General features: G+C 36.7%; 2 protein-coding genes across 5 annotated transcripts in view; one reads left to right on the forward strand and one right to left on the reverse strand.

Annotated features, from left to right (window-relative positions):
* Window positions 1-3,889, reverse strand: part of SMC6 (structural maintenance of chromosomes 6) — a 41,638-nt gene extending 37,749 nt beyond the window's left edge. For all 4 annotated transcript variants that reach the window (XM_062573158.1, XM_062573157.1, XM_062573159.1 and 1 more), the window contains exons 1-2: window positions 3,770-3,889; window positions 992-1,171 (exon numbers count right to left, since the gene is read on the reverse strand). The gene's annotated coding sequence lies outside the window, so the exon portion shown is untranslated. The remainder of the gene's footprint in view (window positions 1-991; window positions 1,172-3,769) is intronic.
* Window positions 3,890-7,115: 3,226 nt separating this feature from the next.
* On the forward strand, window positions 7,116-23,093 carry GEN1 (GEN1 Holliday junction 5' flap endonuclease). The gene is made up of 13 exons (XM_062571170.1): window positions 7,116-7,276; window positions 8,964-9,150; window positions 11,401-11,577; window positions 13,236-13,346; window positions 14,802-14,875; window positions 15,397-15,491; window positions 16,295-16,445; window positions 16,551-16,587; window positions 16,683-16,763; window positions 18,623-18,753; window positions 20,513-20,574; window positions 21,188-21,331; window positions 21,625-23,093. The coding sequence occupies exons 1-13, from the start codon at window positions 7,116-7,118 to the stop codon at window positions 23,091-23,093; spliced, it is 2,880 nt and encodes a 959-aa protein (XP_062427154.1).
* Window positions 23,094-26,171: the final 3,078 nt, after the last annotated feature.

A 26,171-nucleotide genomic window follows, 5' to 3' on the forward strand; every position in this document is an offset into this window, starting at 1 on the left:
TCAGTTATGAGACTGAGTGCACAATGTTCAATTCTGATTGGCACAGATTCCCGCAGCACAGACCTGAGGTTGGCTGTAACCAGTGCTGGTGACAACCTGTCCTTCCGCAAGGCTCTGTGTACCTTGGTAGCGGCACAGTCATTAACAGGTTGGTTTTGGAGAGGAATCTGAGAGTCTGCAAAGTTTAACTTGGCCCAAACCATGCCAAGCTACCACATCACAGCCTTACGGAACATACCAACAAGGCAAATACTTCCATTAAGTTTTTAAGATTAATAATTTAAAGGATTACAATGCAATAAAGATTGTCAAATTACAGCTTTAGTAACAAAAATCACTTTATACAAGGTACTGATTCTACTGCAAATTGATATAGGAAGAAAATACATTTTTCCCATCCAATCTGTTTGTTTTCTTATATAAGATTAGTTCCCTAGCTCAGTTCACCATGCAGATTTGCATGTTTGGGCCAAAGTGGAGAACGGGTTTGAGCAACGTTTCACTTTCAGTCTTGCCAGCTGAATGTGTTTTTTCAAACTAGTCTGATTTCAGCAGACAAAAAGTCAGAAAGCTCATACTGTCCAGCATCACAGACAAAAACACTTATTATAACAAACACAGTAGATATTAAGATGTGTTACATAATTGCAAATGGTATTTAGTTTCTATTCTAGACATTTATTGCATTATGAAAAATAGCATCTAGTATTTCCCTCATTCTCTGAGGCAACATGAAAAAGACTTGAAAAAAATCCATACTTATTTCTTTCCATTAAATGCAATGAACAAGCTTCAAAGCAAAGATAGAAGTGCAATAAGCTTTCCATCTGACCTTCTTGCAATAATTTTATAAAGCAGGAATTTCAAAATAAATTACTGTTAAGTCCACTAAATTTTAAAATGGAAACATCAGGTTTCCTGTAATGTTGTGCAGTTTAATGTAATAAACACAAATGTACGAGCAGATGCATTTCACCATTTAGTTACATACCTTTTTGTTATGCTACTTTCAGTTTCTTATGCTGCTTTCAGTTTCCTATATAAAAATGCATTTTTATGTTTAAATTACTTCGATTAGGAAAGACTGGCTTGTATGCTCTTGAAATTTATCCACCACAAAAACATGTAGATGAGCATCCATACAATCTGCTGTTACAATTGAAATTTCTCCCTAAAAGGAAGGAAAAATATAAGATTTATATGCTATAATTACTAAGGTCTAAACTGAAGATCAGGGTTATGACTTCCATTGTTATACTACCTGGACATCTAAGATGAAATAACAAAATGGAAAACGCAACCAAAAGAAAAAGAAAAAAAACTCTTGCACTAAACTGAAAAGCGTCTTCATTCCAGAATTCTTGAATAACTTTTACATTTCAACCAAACTTTAGAAGAAGAAACACTTGAAGACACAAAGGAAGGGGGGGAGGAAACAGGAACTGAGCTATCCAGAATCTGAATTTTAGCTTTAGATCATCTTCATGTTTTTGACAGGAAGTTATTTTCTAAATTAATCACACCCCAAACTTTTATGCCAATATATATCCTAAAATTTTCTTCACAAGGATTTTAACTAAAGTAGTAAATTTCAGTTTCAGCACCTCTTATGACTTTAAAAACCAATCTGAGAATCTCTATTGCAGGCAGAAAAAGTAGCATGTCAGACCTATCTCAATGTCATTAAAATGTGGAAGTATCATACATGAAATTATTCATTAAACTAGCAAAGATAAGGTTAATTGTTTTAAGATATGTAATACACTAACTGGAAGTTAACAATAGTCACTATTGAAATTTTTAACAGAACTTTGTTTAAAGGATCATATTTCATGTTTAGTATCTGAAGTTTATATTGAAACATAAATTAGGTGTTAATGGAGACTTGTCACGACAAAGTCAGGAACATAATATAAATGAGAAACTGACTATCATTCAGCAAGACAAAACTAAGTGCTAATTAACAGAAAAATTAACTTCATTAACATAGAAGAATACGGAATTAGGAATAAAGATTACAGCTATATATTGGAAACAGATAAGGACCAAACAGATCCAATAATGGAAAACTATCATGAGATTACAACAAGATATTAAAAGCAGTTGTTATGCATATTGTGAAGGCACAAAAAGAAAAGGCAATCCCAATATGTATAAGGTAATGCTATCAATACTTTTTTAATGCAGTGTGTAATAGTCCTAATACTTGTATACTGTATTAGGATCAAAGTACAGGAAAACAGAAGCAGAATCCACTGGAGGGATACTTTATGCACAGTTGTCCACTGATGTTCCAACTTAATCAATAGCATTTGCTTCCAGAGTTTTGATTGCAATGTAGTTCTACAACTTCCTTTCTAGCTGGTCATGGGTAGCCTCATCAAAAGCAGACAGTCTACTGCAAGAAAAATCACTTCATTGGCTTTCTAGCAGCCTTATGTTAGGCTTAGCACTCCTCCTATATGCTATGACCACTCAAACATTGTCACACCTCACTTTAACCACTCTGTGCCCCAATCAACCATGGCCTATGGCTTTTGTTCTGTCAGCAAAATAAACATATATAGAAGACAAAACAGCAAACCTAGGGTAGGACGAATGACAAATTATGGGAGGAACTGATGGTACAGAGTGGCAGAAGGAAAACAAAGCAGGAGTTGTCATTTTCTGCTAACAATCTTAAATCTTTGATAGATCATGCATATCTGTGAACTAAACACCTCCCAACCTGTTTTAGAGGAAGGAAATCACAGCACACCATACTTTTTTAAAAGAGACACAAAGATATTATTATATGCTGTGAGGGGTAATTTGTAATTTATTCCTTAATAAAGCAAGTATACATAATTTATTTTATTTAAAACATACATGTTTTAGAGGACTGAACTTAGATATCCCTTAAAAATGTCACTCTCCACTGCTGTGTAAGAAGCTAGATTCCTAAGTTGGATGTCTAACTTGGACTATGTAAGTCTCCAGCATTCATTCCGATACTCAAACATACTCCAATTATGCATAAAAGCCTATGCCATGCCATTTGTACGCTGAAAAAGCAAGTACTTGATAAGAAGCATCAGAAAACATGCCTCTGCTCTTTCCTCTGCTACTTCCCTTAGGCAAGACAGAGCTTTCCTCTGCCCAGACCTCCAACCCTACACTTGTTAGCTGCTTGGCCCAAGGCTTTCTCCAGATGACCTGAAAGGCAGCTTTCTTTTCCCCTCATGGTTTCTAGCCTTTTGCGGGTTGACACACCAGACAACAGAAAAGCAACACCGATTCTGCGCTTCTCCCACTACTGCCAGGCGGGTCGGGAGGAAGGCACTCCCGACCACCTGCTTCTCCCTCCCTCTGCCTTCACAACACGGGCTGCCCTCGGGCAAAGCCCGAGCCGCTTTCCTGAAGCGGACAGCGCCGGCACGCCGGCTCCCAGCGACCAAACCCTCACAGGAGGCGCAGCAGCCATGCTTGGCAGCCAGGGACACACAGGGCAGCTCGGCGGGGCTTGGGCTGCCCCCGTGGAACCGTCCCAGCCCCCCGCTCTCCCCCCAAAAAAAGGCCAGCAGGCATTAAGGTCTTTAGCAGGGCGCCTTGCCCTCGCCCCGCCGCGGATCCTCGCTCCCTCAGCGCTGCCCTTCCGCACCGGTGGGAAGAGCGCGACTCTGCCGCGGCCGCCACCACCCTCCCCCCGCTGCCTCTTGCTCCCAGAGGGCACAGGCGCGCACCAGCCGCCGTGGCGCCCCTTCCCGGCCCAGGAAGCCCCCCGCCCTACCTCTCTTCAGCGCCGCCCGCCAGGCGGGGCCGTTACAACCGCCGCCGCCTCAAGCCGCTCCGAAAATTCCGAGTGCCTCATAACCCCACACCTAACGGCCGCCCGGGCGGGAACGGAAGAGCCCGCGGCGGCGCAGCACTGCGCCTGCGCGCTCCCGCCCCTCCCCGGCGGGAGCCACTCCCCCGCCGCCGCCATTTTAGCGGCGGGTGGGCGGAGCTGGGGGTGGGGTGGGGGTGTGCGCGGGAAGTTCGGCCGTTGGGGCTGAGGAGCGCTGGGTGCGTGAGTGGGCGGGCGGGCGGGCGGCGTTTATTTGCTCCCCCCCCCCCCCCCAGTGCTGTGGGGGTACTAGGAACTTGCGACTAGACCTGGCCGCGTCCTGAGGGTCTCGGGGCTCAGACTGGGAAGGCGAATTCTTGTTAATACGAGGTTAGAGATGAGCTCATGGGCGGAAAGGAGAGATCTTTACGGTGCGTGGGGGGAGGAGAGGGGCCCCTGTCCGAGATCCGGAGCCAGGGCGTGAGGTCGGTAGGTGTGCGGAAACTTCTGGGTGTCCTCTTAGCGGCGCCGGGTAGAGCCTCCCAGGCGGTGGTTCATCTCGCTGCCGTGGGGAAACGCCTGTTTCTCCCTATGGGCGGCTTTTTAGATCTCTAGTTGGGATCGCGGCGGGAATTTTAGATGCTTAAATTCAAAACCCTCATGTGTTCTGCTGTTTTACTTTCATGAAACCTTTCACTTCTTCTTTTCATCTAGAAGGAAAGAAAAACTTATGGGAAAAAATAAAACAACTCTATCTTGGAAACTGGAGGAATTTTCAGATGTGCTAGCTGTGGCTGCTGTGCTGCAGGTCCTGGTGGTTATTGGCAAGGCTGTGCGAGGTGCCCAGGTACTGCAATAGTGTTGTTCTGGAGGGTAGTTTAAAAAGCGTCACGGGCTTTCTTTTAAAAGGGATCTATGTTAGAAATAAAGCATGTGCTTAGCAGCCTCTGCAAGTTAACTTGGCGGTCAGTGAAAGTGTATCTGTATGAATTAAATTCTAGTTTTGAATGTCTGCAGCAGTTATTTTCAAGCAGCTGGCTTACACTAGTTGTGTAAAAATGATTGCAAGTGAAAATGTTCAGTGTTAAAGAATAAATTATCAAACAGAACTTGAGTTATGGCTTGTATGCTCAATGAACGTGAATTATAGCCCGTGGCCCAATGAGAAATTGAGAGTTTAGGAGGAGGGATGGCTTTTATTTCTTGTGAATGATCTTATAGCAGCAGTGACATGCAAACATGTGGAAAAAAAAAAAGGTCTAGTCCAATCTTCTTGATTTGGAAGTTAACTTATCTCTGAGAACATTATAGATTTGGGATGAACAGCCTCAATAAAATCTGAATGAACTGACCACTCCCATTAAAAATAGTAGGTCTGTCTTTGAGCAGGATCTATAGATCCAAGTAACTTGCATAATATGCTCAAAAGAACAATAAGTAACAAAGGGGTGAAAAAAAGATAGGGTAGATCTCTCATTTAGTGTTGACTTGGGAAAGCCTATACTTTGACTAATTTGCGGTAGGGAAAAGTTCTGTCCTCAATAACAATACTTTATTATCTCATTATGGAAAATGTTGAAGCTGTTTTTTGGAGTTTTTTTGTTCTCATTTTTTAAAACTATCTTATTTTTAAATCTCTTATTTTTAATATTTCAGAATGTTAAGTATTTCTATAATATTTGTCTTTCCCGTTAATTAAATACTATCTGTTGGTCCATAACAACACTGATAAAACAACTAATACAGTTAAAGGAATCTTGAGAAAAGTGATCTCAGTTGAAAGTAAGTCTTTCCCAGAGAACCAACAAGAAAAAAAAAATCTTACTGGTTTAAAAACAACCTGAAATGACAGAAAAGATGAATGTTTTTGGTTAGCTACGTTGTTTTAAAATAGTTTTTAGAGTACAGAACGTAAAGCTCCTTGTAAAGCCAGGCTGCTATTCTCTGTGATGGTGTTAAAAGTGAAACATTCATGAATTTTGCGTGACCGTGTTCGCAAGAGGCCATGAAGTAGAATAGCTCCTCATCAGTCCTAGGCAGATCTTGGAGCACAGGAAGCTCATCTGGTTGCGATCTCCTCAAAGGAGGGCTTTTTGTTGTCTGCAGCATACAGTAGTTTTAAATTCAAGGTGCAAGAAATGCAAAAACTTCCCAGATTTTATTTGACTTTTTTATCTTTGAAGTTTAAGAGAGAAGAAGGAAAATTAGACAAATAATTGCAAGACAAGTTTTGTACAATAAGACAACACAGGAATAGATTGGCAGGGGGCACAAAGAATGTCAAAAAGAAAGTAGGATATGTGTTAGAAGCCTTGTAGAAGTATGCAGTGTGAAAGCTAGAAGAATAATGGAAAAGGACAGAGAAGAAAATCTGATAACGGGATGGGCATGGGGAGTAGAGCTACATAAGCAAAACTACCTAAGAAACAAAGATATATATACTGCCTAATGAGTGTACATTGTTAGCTGGCATGTATTATAGGCTTTATAGCACAAGCCATGCAGTACTAACATTAAAAATGGTGAAATCAGATGCACTAGCTTGTTTCTGGAATCACATTGTTATAAATATGGAAATGCTTCTTGGAAGGATCCTCCAGAGATCATCTATTGTAAGTTCCTGCTTAAAGTGGATCGACTAGCAAAACAGCATTGTGAATGAATCTTGAAAACCTCCAAAACCAGAGATTTCACAGTCTCTGTGGGCAAACAGTGCTGCAATACCCTCTGCCGCTTTTTCCTAGTGTCTAACTTGATTTACCAAGATGCAGTCTAAGGCCATTATCCCTTGCTGTGTTATCTTGGAACACCAAGAAGAGTTTGTTTCTGTCATCTTTGTAAATATCCTTCAACTAGCTGTAGGCTACTACAGCTTATTATTTAAACACACATTTTTTAATGCGAGTACTATAGCTTTAGATGGAGAAATAATTCTTGAGGGTTTTTTTTGTTTGGTTGTCTTTTTTTAAATGCAGGACTTGGACTGGAAATATGTATGGAACACATGAAACTCAGAGTATGTTTTTTAATGGGTTTGTTTTTATTATTTCTGTTCAGGCTACAATAAAAATGCACCCTCCAAAGGAGATATTCAGTTAAAAAAAACGTCTGTGAAATAGAGTCGGTAGATGCTTGTAAGGCTTGATTGCAAGTGTTCTTGGCTCCTAAAAGTAGAAGCAATAGTGACTGTTTGTTTTCAAATTAACATTCATAAATAAATGCCATCTTTCATGTTGTGTTCTGAAAATATTTTATTTTCCTTGATCTTTACAGGTGAAACTTTTGTGTTGACAACAAAGAAGCTAGAATAATGGGAGTAACTAATCTGTGGCAGATCCTTGAGCCTGTGAAACAACCTGTCAACTTGAGTAGTCTCAGGGGAAAAACACTTGCTGTTGATTTAAGCCTGTGGGTGTGTGAAGCACAGACTGTTAAAAAGATGATTGGAGTAGTTACCAAGCCTCATCTTAGGTATACTATCTATATAATTTTTTGTAGCTAAAAGTATTGACGTCATACAATTTAGCCTTAATACTTCCTCTAAAGTTAAGAATAAGTAAGTTAAAGACTCCAAAATTCATATGACTTTGTTTTCAGTTGGTTGTATCACTTCTGCCACATGCATCAAAGGTATTCAAGTAAAGGTTGGTTGGACTCAATTCTGCTCAGAGGCAGATAGGAAGAGGTGCTGGACACAGCCTTTGGGGCTTCAACAATGTGATAGACATAAGCAAACCCATGCTTACTTTACTCTGTATATTGCATGGCGCTTTGTTGCAGTATTGAGCAGCAGCAGCTAAATCAGCAGGCTCATTCCAAAGTTCTGAGGCTGCATGTTGGAAGATACTGTGGGAATTCTGGCAATTTATTAGGATCCAAACTGCTATGATGTAGAACACATTGATAGTTGCTTAAGTTGATGTGGATTTTAAATCCAAATTCTAGTTAGATCCCATATTGAAGTAAATGTGTTCAAATGATTCTTCAGGCTTTGAAGGATATTGAAGAATATACAGCCTTGAATATGTATATTTCTAACTTAAACTAATCAAATACTTAAGAGCAAATATAAACAGCTGTAACTTGAAAGCAGTTTTCTGCAATTGATGCTGACAAAAATGAAACTATTTAAATTTGCAAAAACAAACAGTAAATTTTCAAAAATGAACACTAGCTATTACTAGATATCTCTGTGGCTGTTTTGATAATAGTTTATATGGAATATTAGCATCTTCTGAGAATCATTTCTTAAGATGTCATACTGATGACTGAAAATGGATATTTAACTTAACGTTGAAGCTTAACATGGCTGAAGTCTGTACTTCCCTATGATACGATGTCCTGCCTACAGTGAAATGAAAGCATCAGTCCAAATCTTACGCATTCTTTCAAAAACAAGACAAAGGAATGAAGAGATTGCTACCAGAAAAAGAAATGCTTTCAGGAAGTAGGAGTTAAAATTGTATTGAATTTATCTTATCCTTTATGAGTAATAAATACACAAAATTATTTCTGGAGTAAACAGTCTTTCCAAGTCATTCCAACAGATCTAAATATTTTATTCTACTGTTTTTGAAAGATTGATCAGTGAACAACTGGAAAAGCATGTTTTCTGATTACTTTCAGTATTACTAGTGTAGACCAAATAGTTGTTATTTTCTTGTAAGTTTCCCCTTAGCAATGTTGCAAACCTTGGGTATGAAATAAATTAGCAAGATAATGGTTTCTATGAACCTGTCTTATACCACAACATACACTTCAGTATCTGAAGAACTCCTATTGATAGATTTGGAATTAAATTTAATATAAAAGAATGACTATTTGTATGGATTTATGCTTGGAAGCAAACTTTGAACACAGAAGTTTTTATTCAGCCTTTTAAGTTTTTTGATATTATTACTCTAAAAAAGATTTTTGTCATAATTTGGTATTTTCTTGTGAATTTTGTAAAGCTATTACAAATCCATAGTACATCAACACCAGCAGAGGATAAGGAAATAGATAAAAGGTTAGTTAGTTTGAGAATGAGGTTATCTTAAAGGGTGGAGAGAAAGTTAAGCTCCTCTCTGGAGTGGTTTTGAGGGATGTAAGGAAAATATCTGAAGAAAATCAGGCTGTATTGATTCTACTGTTTAAGAAAATGCTTGTTTTATTGCAGAAACCTGTTTTTTCGATTCTCTTTTTTAACATCAATGGGAATTAAACTAATATTTGTCATGGAAGGAGAGGCCCCCAAATTGAAAGCAGACACCATGAGTAAGAGAAATGAGATGCGCTATGGAATTTCCAAGCAACCTAGGGCTGCAAGAACAGGGAGATCTTATTTTAAATCCGTTTTAAGAGAGGTGAGTGACTGAGGGGGGCTTTTTTTTTTTTTTTTATAGGAAAAGATTTTAACAAGATTAAAGACAAGAATTTCAAAGAACTAATAGAATTTGTTACACAACAAAATTCAACAGTGTCCTGAGTTAGAAGAATTACTTACACCCCTTTGAAACTGGGCATTATAGTTTTGGTTAACTATTGTTGCAGTAGAGGGACAGTGCTAGATAATATAAACCTCATTTGATGTGCTCCTGTGCCTGTTATGCTGCAGTGAACCACAGTGATAAATGAGTGCTTATTATAGAAATTCAAATTCCTCATTCTTTAATAATGTTAATATTGATACTTTCTCATAGATGATATATGCATTGATTAACTTTTCTGACTAGTTCTAGATGGCATTGGTAAATATGGAAGAAGTATAGTCACATGCTTTTTCCAATAATAACTTTGACTGTTCGTTGAATGCAGCGTGACGAAATCTGAAATGCTGTCTCTGCTGTCTGTAATGTGGTGATCTATTTTGACTTTTGGCAGGGACAATCTGTTAAGGTAAATGCATCAGCCAGTTGTTTGAAAGTAGGCATGTGTTTTACTACCAATTACTCTTACTGACTTTATTGAGCTCTAGTGGATGAAGCCCAGTGATTATACATTAAAAAACCCTGTACTTCATTATGATCAACTGTCTTAGACATTTAATTCCTCTTAAACTTCAGCTCTCATGAATTGGGCTGTTATATAAAAATAGCAATGTATTGTATACCTATGTAGGCTAAGCTGGTATGTTTTTTGGAGGTGCACAGATACTGCAGTAGAAGTGTTTTGTAACCTATACTTAGATTTGGTGAACTAGCTGTATAGCTAATGGGAAATAGTTGTTAGAAATCTACAGAACTAGGCTGAAACAAAGATTGTATAGTCTTCATATGGATGGCTGAGACAACTTTGGCTGCAAAAAAACACTTAACTTTCATTCATTGTTGCAGTTATTTTACCAATTCAGTCTATTCAGAATTCTATGAAATGGAAAATATAGATGATAATAACTTAAGCAGACTGAACATGTTTCATGATTCATGTTTTATTTTTAAATTTAAAGTCATAATATTTGAAGGGGGGAGTTATTTTTTTTAAAAAAAGATATAAGACGAGCTCAGAGTTGCTGCTAACGTTTGCAATACACAGGAACTCTGTGAAGCCTAAGAGTGCTAGAAAAATGCTCTTAATTAAGTGCTCTAAATTTGTTATCTTTTCCATTATCTTTGCAAGAGCTGGATCCATTTAGCCTGGAGAAGAGAGGACTAAGGGGAGGATCTTATCAATGTCTCTAAGTACCTGAAGGGAGGGCGTCAAGGGGATGGGGCCAAACTCTTTTCAATTGTCCCATGTGACAGGATGAGAGGAAATGGACACAAGCTGAACCAGGGGAAGTTTTGCCTGAATGTGAGGAGGAATTTCTTTGCTGTGAGAGTGAGGGAGCACTGGACCAGGTTGCCCAGAGAGGTTGTGGAGTCTCCTTCTGTGGGGAGATCTTCAAGGCCCACCTGGATGGAACCCTGTCCAACATGCTCTAGGTGACCCTGCTGAGCAGGGAGGTTGGACTAGATGATCTCCGGAGGCCCCTTCCAACCTTACCGATTCTATGATTCCCTTTATTTTTCTATAGAAGTATGATCCATAGCTAGATAAAGAAAATAAGAGACTGTTATTATTTCTGACAATTTTGGATCTAGCAGTAGAGAGAGAATTTTCAAGAAATATGTATGAGGTCTCAATATATCTTATAATAGGATCTAGCTGTACTATGCCAACCATTCTTAAAATGCTGTACTTTGATGCTTGATGTTTTTAGGGTGTCTGACAGTCTATTGATAGATCTGTGCTAGGTCAGGGTTAGTACTTGAGTAAACAAGGTTGCTCTGCAAAGATAAATGTTCTCTTTTGTTACTTTCCCTTTTAAAATATCACAGAAGTCTATTTAAAGCACAAAGATTTTTGTGAAAGAATAACCATTAATCATGCTGTGTTCAATTCCTGTACTTTATTCTTACTTGTAAGATTTTTTCGTTGCAGATTTCTTTTGCCTATTGCTATATTTGGTTACTTTCTTTAAAGCAGTACTTATATTGATGTAATCTTCTATAAGTTATACAGCAGTAGCTGTTTTCCAGAGTCAGTGTATATACTTGTATCTCAAAAAACACTTGCTAATAAGTGGGTCTAACTGAATATTAAATCTCTATTTCCTATTGTATTCTTTCTTTCAGTGCCTTGAACTGTTGGAGTGCTTAGGTGTCCCATGGGTTCAAGCAGCTGGGGAAGCAGAGGCAATGTGTGCTTACCTAAATGCAAATGGACATGTCGATGGTTGTATTACCAATGATGGAGATGCGTTTTTATATGGAGCTCAGACAGTTTATAGGAACTTTGCCATGAATGCTAAGGTAGTATACTTCATTTGGAGTTGGGAAGGGGAGGAGAGTTGTTTACCCACTCTTTAAACACTGTCTTCTCAAAAATGTTAATAAAAGACCATATGGTCTTGAAAAAATCACTTAGGCATTTTATTTATCCCGTTGTATTTGGATTTATTTAAAATAGTACTTTAAGAAGATAACATTTTGCTTGATTCACTAGGAATCCAAGTGCTAGATACAAGAGCAAAACAACTGAATTGAAGAATGCTTGTAATACTGTAGTTTGTGTTTGTAGAGTATATGTTGTAGAGTATATGCATCTGCAATGTATAATAGTGTGGGTTTTTTTGTTGTTGTTTTGTTTTGTTTTTTTTTTTCCCCTTTATGGTGGACAATTTGAGCGAATTTACAGCTAGGGCATCTGGAAGCTTTAAGCCTTCTGGGTCTCAGCCTCCTGGGTCTCATACCACTGCTCACATTATTATGAATATACTTATAGTTAGTGCTGACTGCTAGTCTCGAATTGAGCATGAATAGAGCAGGGACTGTATAACTGCATAATAATCAACCGTGGTCATCATTCAAAGAACAAATCAATTCATCACCTTGAGCTGAAAATGTTCATTTGTTAGGAATATAGGTTTCCAGAACTGGAAGAAGGTAAACCAAGTATCTTCAATTTATCCTTTCTCCATAGTTAAAAGGATTGTTTATGTTCTCCCTACAGAATCTAACAAGAACGTGGGGGGAAAATGGTTTCAGGTCTGAGATTTTAAATAATGGTAATCCAAAAAACCTGTTGAGAAAGTACTTCAGTAATAGGATTATTAGAACAAAAAAATAGTTAAGTACAGCTAAGTGATAGGTAGGTCATTTTTTTTTTAAGTTGATAAGAAGATGATTTGCTCTGATAATACTGTCTTTGGTTTTAGGTGTTTCCCCTCCCCCCCCCCCCCAACTTCTCCATTAAATTTACTTGTCACTTTTTACCAAGAGTGAAGGTGGACTCAGTTTTTCAGGTGAACTTGCTGACATATTGAAGTCAACATAAAGAAAATAACTAATGTGAGTGTGTCTGTCAAGGATGTCCTTTCCACAAAATTAGACTTTTTTTTTTTTTTTTCAGATTCAGATCTTTCAATTCATATTAATCTTGATTTCATGTTGTATTTGAGTCCCGCTACCTTCAAAGCTCTAAGTGTTCCTTCAGCTTATAAATCTTATATGCTAGATAATATTCTAATCTTTTTACTCAAGTAAGATATTAAAATTATATGTTTTTTTTTTTAAATCTTCAGTTCCTGAAATCATTTATACAGTAACTGATAGTGAATAATGTTAGTTTTACCACATTTTTTCTACAGATATTGAAGAATAAACAAAACAACTCTTGGCTTAACGTTAAGTACTTTCAGCAGTAGATCTCCATGCTAATAACTCAAAATTCCAGAACTGTAGTTACCAGTATTGTTTTGATTCATTTCTGTTTCCCCATACGTAATATTATCAATTTTAATTCCTACTTCCTGTTTTTTGCTACAGACCTTTCCTTGTTTTGTAGGATAGACTTGTTCCTTGCAGAGGAAGGTGAACTGTGGTGGGTGAGAAAGGTGATATGATTCAGTGGGCTGTTCTTTCCCTAGTGTTACAGAAACAAAACAATACCTAATACATATCTGTTGCAGGAACCCTACCTTGACTGTTACACGATGTCCTCTATTAAGAAGAAGCTTGGCTGTGACAGAGAGTCTTTGATTGGGCTAGCTATTCTTCTGGGTTGTGATTATCTTCCAAAGGTAAGCAACATTTTTTTTTATTAGATACTTGTTTTCAAGACAGCGTATTGAGAGAGATGCATGCTGACAAAACCATACACTATGCACAATTACTGAGATTCAGTTGAAGAAGCTGTGTAATAAGTCACTAATTTTTGTTTGTAAAGCCCATAATGATAATGGAAAATGGTTTGCAGACATTAATCTTTCTAAAACTAACCTGTGAAATTATTATTCCAGACTTCACATACTGGAGGTGAAGACAAAAATTTAGGTCATGCTGAATACTTTGAGCAACTATGTGAGAAGAACTTAGATGTTTATCAGGATACTTCATGCTCGCTAGGGTGTATAGTACTTCCATGGCAGAGCTGCTAAGAAAAACAAGGAGGAAAAAGTCTATCTCTATGCTGTTTGCAATAGTTAGCAGTGACTACTTGAACTGTAGTTATTAGTAGCAGCAGTTCTTGATACAATTTGGATGTACACCTTTTTAGTCCTATCATTTGTAAACACATGATTTGCAAAGAGGGAAGAATCGCTTACTGGAGAGTTTTCCTAACGAATGAAGTGAGAGGGAATCTCATTGATCTCTGTAGTTGGACAACTGTTGATGTTTGTTCTGATATTTCCTTGGAAGATAGTGAGAAAATAAAAATGATCTGCCTTCTACTAAACGATTTGAGAGATTGTCAGTATATGAAAGAAAGTGTTACCCTTGAGTAGTCAGTTTTTTTTTTTCTGAAAGCTCTTGGAGGGTGGTGGGTGGGTTTTTTGTTTTTGTTTTTACTTTGAACAGAAGCCATTTCAATGGCTATTTGGAATGGAAGGGAAGTGAAATGAAATTTGATTTCCATACAGTTCATCAAGCTGTGATCTCAAGCAACTGTTGCAAGCCTGAACAGGAGCACTGGATGTATGGTTACTGTTAAATCTATATGTTTCGGTTCTGACAAAACTGTCCTTTCAAACAGCTGATACTATGCTGGAAGATTTAAAAAAAAAAAAAAAAAAAAAAAAAAAGAATTAGAGCTCTTTGTTCTAACTTGATACTTTCTTCTGTCACAGGATCATAAGTAGTTTCTTAATAAGAAATTTACTGTAACAGACAACAGTGCAGTCTGGCGTATCGTTTCCCTCCCCACCTTTGGTGGTGCTTCTTTTCAAAAAACAAAACAACCAACCAAACAAACAAAACACTTCTACTACTGCTTTCTGCTACCTTATCTCTGTTTTCTTCCATTATTTGATTTGCCATTGGGTGTTAAACTGTTTTATGCAGTTTGCCTGTCAAACTGGTAGCATAGCTCTAATGTCACCTCCTCTGACTTTAGAACTCGATCAAATTTTTCTTTCAGTTTGGCTCAACATCTGTATCATTTCTTTTATGAAAATCAGTTTTATGAAAACGTGTATGCATTCAGTGTTTCATTAAATAAATAAGACTTATTGCATTTTATATTTCTGTCTCAAAAGGGTATTCCAGGAGTTGGGAAAGAACAAGCTTTAAAGTTAATTGAGACTTTGCAAGGTCAGAACTTACTGCAAAGGTAAATTTAGTTTGCTTTATATGCTGAAGGACTTTGATTTTATTCAAAAAGTTGTTGCTGTATGCTTCAACTCTAACTCAACTGTCCGCTAATATATATATATATATATATTTTGAGACTGATTAATTACTACTTTCTTACTAAATGAATTGTGTTTGCTAGATAAGCCTCTTACTTGCCTTAAATATTATCTAACTCCAAACTCCTGAGTCAGCAACTGTATATAATTGTGTCGAAATGGAATTTGAAGGACTGATGAAAAATGTTTGCCTATTGGGCTGTGGATTAGAACATCAGATGCTAAATATTTACTATGTTGTCGTAATGTTTATGTCAATACTGGAAACTCCAACAATCATATAGAATACTTGTTATTAAAAAAAAAAAACTTTCAAGAAATAGAAATCTGCCTTGCTTTTCAGGCAGATTCTTAAGTAGTATAAAGGGAACATTTTTCAATGTTTTACTTTAACTAGAGAAGTTAAAAACATATTATAATCATTTCAATGTATCCATTATAGGTTTGAGCAATGGGGCAAGCAATTTCAGTGTAATAATACTAATCCACCTTTGATAGTTAAAAAGGTAACTCACTGTTCTGAATGCCATCATCCAGGTCAGTATGAAAAGGGCTAAATTTTATTTTTAGCCTAGTTAATTGTTTACCTTTTATTCTGATGTGGTTTCTGTTTTTGTTTTGTTTTTATGACTAGCATTAAAAACTGTTTTTCTGTCATTCAGCTTCTTGATTATATTCAGATGTTCAACATTTTTTGTGTGTGTATTTATGCAGAGATTTTTTGGTGCAGGGGGGGCTTCCTTTTTTTTCAGATGTGAAACCTGTTGATAGCAGATGAAATGTTATCAAAATGCTGTTGTATGAATCAGATATTTATCTTTTTATTAGTTTCAGCAAAGAAGACACAAGCAACTTTATTTCTTTATTTGCCTGAATGGGTCTTGCATCAAGAAGAGTGAATCCATTAGCAGAAGAGATTTATATTGCTGTATTTTTCTATATCCATTTCTTAAAATAATAATCTTAAGGAGCTTTACCTTGACACCACTTTTGAACAGTGTAGTTGTTCAAACTCAAAACTCCTAAACAAAAAACTTGTTTCAGATATCCATTACTTTATATATGCTTGCCAAAATATCACAAAGCACTGCTATAGTTTATTAGGTAATACGTTTTTCAGCATGATGTCCAAAACTATTGGAAGAAAGCTTTAGAAAAGGGCATAGGAGGAGCAGGAGGAAGCTTGTATACATCTGCAGCAAAACCAGACAAATATGACTAATGCATCTGGATTCTGTTAACAGCTGCCATTTGTGCCAGATCAATGTGTTCTGAGCTTTATATTTGTTCAGTGTTGAAAACCTTCTTTCTCCTCACACTTTATGCATCTTCTTCTATAGGATCTTACAAGGAACATGAGTGCAATGGATGTAAATTCTGTAAAAGCATTAGATACTGCAAACCCCGTGACTCCAAATACTGCTGCCCTTGTGAATGGCATCAGTTAGAGCGAGAGAAGCAAGCAAATGCAGTGGAGGACAATATCAGAAAGTAGGAATGTCTTGAAAATGAATTGTTCTTCCCTGCTTTCATGTGCAGGGTGAGCATTTAAATCCTATTTGTATGCAGTTCCTAACCCATATGTTTTACTTGCAGAAGAGCTAACAGTTGTGAGGGCTTTCCGTTTTCTGAGGTAACAAGCAAGCCTATCTTAATTTTTAAATCAATTGAAATTTTAGTTTTTAGCTTTCTTTTAAAATGCCTCTCCTTTTTTTGTTTTATCTCAAGGTTATCCAAGAATTTCTTGTAAACAAGAACAAATTGAACAAGATAATGGAGTGCCAAAGGCCTAGTTTATTGTCCTTTCAGGTATAGAACCAAATACTGGATATTTAGCTCTAAAGTGTGGTGGGGTTTTTTTGTTTATTTGGGGTTTTTATGTTGTTAATAAGGAAGGCACCTGTGGCAATGTTGATCTTGCCTAGTAATTTTACTTGGAATAAGATTTGAAGAAACTTGCTACAACTTTTTAATTTCAGGCTTCCAAAAGATGAGGCATGTTAAAGACTAAGAAATTAGTTGATGTGAATAGATATGTAGAAAAGAGGAAGCGAAGAGGGCCTCAGAAAAGAGATCACTTGCTGTTTTTGCATTTTTCATTGTATAATTGGAGGGCATAATTGGAGGGTTTTTTTTCTTTCTTTCTGCTGTGGTTGGGTGGGTTTCTTTGTTTGTGTTCTTGGGGTGTTTTTGGTATCGTTGAGAAAACTGACATCTGTATATAACAAACAGAAGCATCTTTTAACCTGGATGCTGCATGTTTTTCCGAGAACAAGTAGACCTTCAATAATGAGCACAACGCTGTCAGCTTACAAGTTTAGAAGCCCTTTGATTCAAAGGGTACAAAACTCAAAACTGGCCTAGCTTATTTCTCCACACATAAAAGATGAGTATCATACCCATATCACAGCCCTTTTACGATACATGCATGTGCATGAGTTCACATACTGACAGAAGTATCAGAGTTTTCAGTCATATGACTGGTGTCAGAGAAGCTAGAACCACTCAAGCAGAAAAACTGTTCATGAATTTGCTAAGCATCAAACCCTTAGATTTCTTCTGCTACTTTCATTTGTTTTCTAATATTTTCCCCATAAAACCAGAAAAATTCAAATTCCCTGTCATGATGTTGCTAACATCACCCACAGCTTTATTCTACAATGATATTTCAGATAAATCATTTTCTTCTGCCTGACTCCTCTTCATCCCATCTTATTTAAAACTATTCAGTCTCTGCATTGCCACCTTATGATTGTCATCATAAGACAACAGACCTTTCAAACATTACTGCAGCTTTCAGTTTCCAAAAAACAGTTGTATTTGGTGTCAGATACATGTTACTCTTTGTTTACATGGATCAGATGCACCTTTGCTTTTATGGAGATAGTAGTGTTTCTCTGGACTCTACAGGTAAGAAATTTATTTTATTAAATGCAGTAGATCTTCACTGAAGCTTGTCATTTATCACCAAATTGTTCCATGAGCAGTGTGAAAAACTGAAGACCAGTTTTCTATGCTCTGGTGCTACACATGCATCTAATCACATGTCAGTGTCTTTCGTGTTTCCTGTGATTTCCTGCATAAAAATACCACGTTACCATATATGTTCTGTGCTCTACCCTTGGCTTGTCCTAAGCCCCCCAGATACTGTCTGTGCAAATAGCTGTAAATTTTGTGACCAGTTCTGATCTGGGCAGGCTGCCTGGCCAACATAAGATAGTTGATAGCATTTATACGTTGTTTTGTCTCTCAGTTAACTCATCTTTTCCTCACTGGGAGAACTAATAAGGATCTATTCTATTACTGGTTTTTGTGAATCTTACTCTTAGAATCTTTTGAGACATAAATCTATTTGAAATTGGCCATTGGTTTCAAAAGTGATTGAGATCACAGATGTACAGAGCAACAAAATTAGAGTTGCTTTCTATAACATATTTTTACTGGTGAAGACAGCTTTTATAATATTTCATGCTCATCACTTGCTGTTGAGAGCTGATGAATCCGTTCTGTTATGGGTGATTGTTTCCTTACTTGATAGTGAAACCTCACTAGGAATTACAATAATATATAAGGCATTCTAGATATTTTATATATTTAGTCATGTGTCCTTAGTATAACTCTCAAAATAGTAAATGTTGGTTGATGTGTTTGTTTTTTAATATTAACAGAGATTTGCTTCTGAGAAGATGGAATGGCCCAAACATTATGCTTGTAAGAAACTGTTGGTATTATTGACACGTTATGATATGATCCGGAGAAAATCTGGATACACTGATTCAAAACAACTACAGGCTATACGGTAATGTTACATGGGTTCTTGAACTTACTATCCTTGCTTCTACTGCTGGAGAAAAATCACATTTTTTTGTTTTTTACGGAAGTACAATGTATTTCTTCTGTGTCTGTTTCAAGCCATATGCTACTTTGGATAGAGCTAAAAATTTAGATCAGTACTCTCAAGTTTATACTGCTGCTGCACAAAGTAATATATATAATAGTTTCCTTCAGTCCTAATAAGACCTGCTTTTTACTATGCTTGCTTTCTGTCCTCTACTTCCATTCTATTCTGCTTCCTTGGGACTGCATATGAGACTTAGGATTACGGGTATGGTCCTATTGGCAAGCTGTTTTTGGAAGTTTAATTGATAGGATAAGAGCCCCCACCTGGAAATGAGCATCTGTTCACAGTGATGGTCTAGAATATTCAGATTCAGGACCTACTGACCTTTTCATGCTACAGCTAATGAAATTATTGGTTTACAGCTCTACTCTGCTCCCCCTTCATCTCAGAACAACATTTTCATTCGAGACTGCTGCATTTATGAATATAGAAATGACCAAACTAGATGTGTGTGGTGTCACCAGGAATGAATATCCATGAAAAACAAGATGACAAACATGTAGCTACTTACCCCTGAATATTTTCCCAGCATCCAGATGTCTGTTACTTAGGGGTTTCCTGAGCCAGAGTTAGTACTTTTTTATTCTAACAACCCTCAACAGATTTTCTCAGAAGTGATCTCCTGTTAAGCCTATATAAACTTTTATTATCTACAATGTCCATTGCCAAAGGGTTCCCCAACTTAACTTTACTGTGTGAAAGCAAACTCTTAATTTATTTTAACTCTGGTATCTGAAAATTTGATTTATTTTCCCTGAATTCTTGTATTGCAAGAAGGTTAGTTATTGTTCCCTCTTCTTTTCTTGATGCTGTTTGGGATTTTATAGGCCTTAATTTGGGAATAAAGAAAAAGAGATAGTAGCAACATGGTAAGCTCTTTTCTGAGTGGTGTATCAGAGCATGTTAAATTATTCCTTGAAGCTGTTCTATTTAGAACATTATCCATTATCTTTTAAAAGGATGATTGGCCCAAAAGTTATTGAGGGGCAGTTATTTAAAGGGTTTGGCTAGATAAATTGCCAGTGTTTACTTTTATGATTGAATTAATTGAAATCTTCCATTATAACTTTCTTTAGTGTTTTAAGGGTTTAAATGACTAATCAAGCTCTAGAAGATTTTTTTTTATTAACAAGGATTTAAAAATGATTCAACAGCAACCTCATCACACGTAGGAACCTATTACCTTGTACAGACAATTTTTTAGAAAAATATTCCATGAAGAATGTGTGTCCCTCAGCAAGTAATGTTTATGCTGCTTCATGCTGTCAGGTAAAGAAGTGAATGACCCTATCTGATCAGTCGGAACATTACCATCTATGGCAGCAGCCTTTTCTGTGGCATAGCTGAAGACATCAGACATGCTTGTGGAGGTTTGCATTACAGCTGGCTGCTAGAGAATAACTGGTTGATTTCTAATTGTGCTGCTCCAAGCAGTATCACAGAAATGTTTCAGTAGTCAAAACGTAGACCCAAAACTTTGCTGCATAAGTTATGCAAAGAAGTAGTATGTTTTTTTTAAAGTATGTGCTGAATTCAGTGTTACAAGGATAGGATTTTTTTTTTCTTCAGGTGAATTATAACAAAATATGTTAGAATAGATTTTTTTCATTTCCTGTTCAAACAAAATTACTTAATAGTTTGCTTCTTGTTCTTACAGAATAGTCAAGACACGTGTTAAAAACGGGACTCCTTGTTTTGAAATTCAATGGCAAAAACCGGGTTAGTCTGGCTTCTACATATGTTATAAAACAGCCCAAATAATAGAACAAAAATAAAGTACACTTTAAAGAAGGAAAAAGTTATGCAATCTTATAAGTAAATGAGGTGTAGGTGAGATTGGAAATTATTCTGTTTTTGTTGTTTTTTAAATAATAATAATAATAATAATAATAAAGACATAGATATCCTGAAAAAAAAAAATGCTCAGACAACCTTAGAAAGCAAAATATTTCATTTTTCAAGTACTGTTCCTGGTATGTATTATTAAGACTAAGCTGGTTACAGCCATGCAGCACTACTCAGATATTGCATAGAAGTGCTGGACTCCAGTGTTCATAGCTATTTGCAGTATGTACCCTAAGCTGTGGCTATTTATCAGCTAGAATTTTTTTTATGCTGGCAGACTTCTGCTACCTTCAGTTTTCCTGTCATTGTGCAGGAGACTGATAGAAAAAAAAATTACTGCAGCTAGATCTCCGATCTTATACTGGTACCCTTTTTTATTTTGATATATGGTATATGAAGATAAGTAGATCTTTTGTTTTTTGTTTTTTATTTCTTCCTGGTGAAACATGTGTATATGTATGTCTAATATCTGTATTAATTTTTTTAGAACATTATGTTGATGCAGATGATCAGCCTGTGGAGTCATTTGTAGTCACAGTAGAGGAGGAGTCTTTGTTTCAGGCTTCTTATCCTGATGTTGTTGCCCTTTATCAGATGGAAAAATCAGAAATTTTGGAGAAGAAACAGAAAAGTAAGTCTGAAAGCTTGTCTTATGAACTTATGGGCCTTACCAGGATACCAAAAGCAAAAAGTAACAAACATCTCTCCTACTTTTAAGTGATATCATTCTCATGAAGATCATGATGCCATGCCATCTTGCAGCATGGCACAGTTGCTTTTGCTGTTGGTGCAGCTGTTCTTTGGGCACAATTGCTTTTATCTTGGCATTTTATACTTTAGCACTAGACATTCGGAACTGTGATTACTGCTTCTTTTTACGATGACAAAATCCCGTCCTACTTTGCTATGTCTTTATCCTTTCAGGCAGGAAAAACAGACCAAAAGAAAAGGAATTATCAATTGTTTATGGTGAAGTTACTGATCTTCTGTCTCAAATGAATTTAAAATCTACATGTGACGTTCTTCCAGTGCAGGATTCCGTATCAGATACTGAAATTCTCGCTGAGGATCAGACACATCAGAGAAGTATTGAATCAAAAGATCCAGTGTTAGCTGCAGCTTCCTGCATTACAACAGTTCAAATGCCAGAATCAGCAGCTGGCCTTTCTCCAACTGCGTCAGCTTATTTGCTCTTGCAGAGTACATTAGCTGATTCTTCTGTATCACCAGCACAACTTAATAAAAATTCAGAGGTATCATCCTCTTGCACTACCTCTGTAACAGCTGATTTACAATTGATCAATACTGATTGGGAAGGAACTTTCTTCAGCACTTCACCAGCCCTTGGTGGCAATATCCTTGATCCAGTAGCTGACCTGGCTACATGTGTGCAACATTCATATCCATTACACCATAAAATAGTAACAAATAGCTCAGAATATTCTGATGCTGTGCAGTCTGATCAAGATCAGTCTGATAGTGCAGATGACTTATTTTCAGATGATGCTATGGGACAACTTCAAAAGTTGTCTTTAAGTGAGCGAATACTTATGAAGAGTTCTGTTCAATCAAAACCTTCATTGTCTGAAGATGTAATGGAACTGAAGCCTTTGAAATATTTTAAAAAAACAAAGGGAACGTTGAATCCTGACAAAGATGATGCTTCTTCCTCATGTCAGTTAAATAAAACAGTGCAGGAAACTAAAAATGTGCTGTCAGAAAACTATGTGAGAGAGTCCAGTAAACACGTCTATCAAGATCGGTACCAAAATGTCAACAGCCTGGCTCAAGTAGTGCAAAAACACCATAAAACAAGCAGTTCAACATTTCCAGCTCTAAGCAGTCAAACAGTAAAACCATTACAACCTGGGTGTGAAATACTTCCACTGTTTCTAAAGCCAGCAGATGTTGTAACTGGCTGTCACGTTACAGAAACCTGTACTCAGGCTACTTGGAAAACTTTGTTTAAAAGGAGTGTGTGCCAGAACAAATGCTCTTCTAGTGAAGATAGTGATGATGGGAACATGAATAAAAATCTGATTTATGAACAGCAGAAAAGGCAACTGAATTCAGGTCACTTAAAAAAAAACTTTATAAAGAAAAAAAGTAATGCTGTCACTAGCAAAAGAATGAACAGTGACTCAGCAATTGCAATTAAGGGGAAGGAAAAAAGGACCAATTTTAAAATAACTGGTAATGATTTACCAGTACAAGTATCTCCAAAACCTTCTCCTGTCGTGGAAGATGATTGTTTCTTAAGTTCAGAACAATCATTTGAGAGGTCAGGTTCGTTTACCCTGCAGCAAGCCAAAAGTGATGTTCTGACTTACGCATTGGCAGACAGTCCCCTTCCCCTGTCTGAGAGACTAAAAGGAAGACTCAAAAGCAATTAGGTGTTCTATAAAATGGATTATGGTAACCATTAACTCTGAACCTTCAGCTCTTACATAGTGCTTTATCAGAGTATAGTACATAAACTTTGAAAATTTGAAGTAGGTACAGTTGCATGAAGTGTGAAATACTCCATACTGGTAGTGAAGTTTGAATTTAAAATATTAGCAAAAGTGCCAAACCACTGATTACAGGCAAGTACCAGTTATTCTAGAAATCCTGTCTAACATTCACTTTTAACTGTAGTAGAATGAAGATAAAATTATAGCACATTAAAACCTAATAATGATATTGCAAAATATATTTTAATTTTTGAAAAGTATTATATATTGTAAATAATTGCTTTTAAAAGGGAAGCTTGAATGCAGTCACAATTTTGAAGGTCCTCTTCCTTTTTAATGCAAAAACAATCTGTTCACACAAAAATTGTTTTCAACAGCATACTAGGAAATCTGTTCTTGTCTGCATTTACATGTTCCTAACTTCTTGTATGCAGTGGCCAGGAAGAAGGTTAATCTTGCTGAAATATGTCAGTCGATAGATAATCTCATTTGTATTCAGCCAAAATAGTGGTTTCTTATATTCCCCAAAGGAAGAAAAGAAGATTTATAATTGATTTCCAAATAAGAACTATATTAGGAATGTAATGCCTGTAAAGTATTTTGAGGTACTTTATTGGAAAATATTAGAAATTTATTTTCTCTTTGGGGATAAATATATTAACTGTAGGAAAATAAATAGAAAAAAATCTAGAATGAGTGCTCTTTCCTGGAGAGTTTAGCCTCTAGCTACCTAACTGGTGTAAAGGGTACTTAAAAGATTAGAATTAGTAAGAAGAATAAGAGTAACAGTCAGCTGGGAGCTTTAAAAGCATGGATGTAAAGGCACACACACTGAGGTTTTTTTGTAGCTGCTTCTTTTATTTCCTTCTGATTTTGAATACTGAAAGTTAACACACTGAATTTTCATGAATAAAAATACCAACATCATATGAATGCTCTGACTCTTGTTCTCTCTCAGTGTGTGGGAATCAGTTTCTTTTTTGTTGGAGAAATGAGATGTCAACCATCGCGCGTGGGTTTGTGTTACAGGGTCATCTTTAGAGTTTGTAAGGTTTGGAAGTGAGGTGGTTTCCAGGTCTGCCTGGAAAGACTGCATGAACGGGTGATTCTCTGAAAATACCTTATCCAAATTGTGGCAAGTCTGCATTTCACAAGATGATGGAAGACAAATGTTAAATATATCCAAAAAATATTAAGAACTAGTGTGTGTGTGTTTGTGTGTGGGGGGGAAGTAGTATGTTTATGATACCACTAAAAATGACATCTTGTTTCATAACTACACTTCAACCATGTAAAGCAGGAAAATACCAATTCTCTTTCATGTGCAGTTTGTCTTAATATTGTGCAAGTTTTTGCCAGTACTTCAGGTCTATTGCTGCTTCTATACATTATAGTATGCTGTTATCTCATTTACATTCTAGCTGCTCATTGCAACAAATCAACACAAGAACATTTATCTTTGAGGATGACAGTTACGCTTGTGATTCACTACAGCAGGAAAATTACAGCGTTAAAAATGCTTTAATTTCTCTCTTGGACCTGTATGCTCAATCTAACAACTAGAGCCACTTTTTTTCTTCTGACGTTCTCTCTCTTTCTCTCTCTTCCCTCCCTCCCCCCCACCCCCCCTTGCTAAAGCTATGTAACCTGTCACACTCAGTCAGAAAACATTTACATATATTGAGTAGGCATAACAGAATGACAGATAAATCTTTCCTCTGCAGGAAATATTCCTACAAGATAATATTAAATTAATAGTAAGTATTGATGAATATGATGCATGAGCTTTGAATGTATTTCCATTTGTTTTCTATTCTGGTCAGCCCAAACAAGCTTATTCAATTTTTTCAAGATGTTTTGTATCAATGGAGTAATGAAACTATACCTGCTAGGGAGACGAGACCAGTAAAAGAGGAATCGCTGACCATGAGGGTGCTGCTATTGAAATGCTATCATTCAGAGTACCTTTTCTGAAAGTTTTTTTCTATGGGACTGCTCTACCAGCCCAAGTATTTTGACTGATCTATTTGCTCATCCTCATGTCAGCATCCCTCTAACTTAAATGATTCCTGCAAAGATACTGACCAGAACTGGGGATTATAATCACCAGTCTAAATATTGTCATTGCATGTTAAACCAAACAATTTTAAAGGTGTAAGTCACATCTAATTAGATGTGGGTAATTTAAATAGCATAACTTAACAAAGGGAAATATGTATCTGCCATTGTTTACGTGGTGCTTGCAGCTCACTCCTTATTTCAAGTCCAAGGGGAACCTAGCAGAAAGTTTACACAGAATATATACATAAATTACTACAAAACATGTAATGCAAAAATCCTCAGCAATTCCTATAGCTGTTCCACTATCAAGCTGCATATACTTTTCTGTACTTTTTCCAATGGAAGCTATTACAGAAATATTCATGAATGACACTAATTTTTATTGCATTTTCCATTTTTACTTTATTAATAGAACTGATGAACTAGGAAAAAACTTTTCTGAGAGACAGCAGGAAACATTTCCCCCTTTGAGGAAGGGATTATTTCACAAAACCTTAAGGAGTTACTCAGGGTGGCTGCACATTATAAAATTGAGAAAGAAAGTTAGAAAACATGGTGGAGCAAGCGACGAATAGCAGCTGTTATTTGAGACAAGATAAAGTCTTTTCATGTCTAGAAAGGTGTCAAACCCTACCATATTACATCAGTAGATAAAAGGGAATTGCAGTGAGAATATTATTGGAGTTGTTGCAAACCTAAGTGCTACTGGCAAAACAGTAAAATCCGTGCTAGGTTTAACGCTTTTTCCTTCAGGAAACAAAACACTTTAACTGTTCCAAGAAAACAAAATTAAAAAGGGTGATAGAACCACTTTTTGCATTGTTCTCTTGCCCTCATATCCTGCTCTGTAGCTACTGCCACTACCAAGCTTTTTAATTTTATTTAATAAAATTAATTGCATATAAAACTTCTAAAAGTTCCTGAAACCAAGGCAGACTGGCATAGGGGAAAGATGCT

The sequence above is a fragment of the Rhea pennata genome, chromosome 3 (genome assembly GCF_028389875.1).
Source record: "Rhea pennata isolate bPtePen1 chromosome 3, bPtePen1.pri, whole genome shotgun sequence".
In the NCBI taxonomy this organism is placed as follows: domain Eukaryota; kingdom Metazoa; phylum Chordata; class Aves; order Rheiformes; family Rheidae; genus Rhea; species Rhea pennata.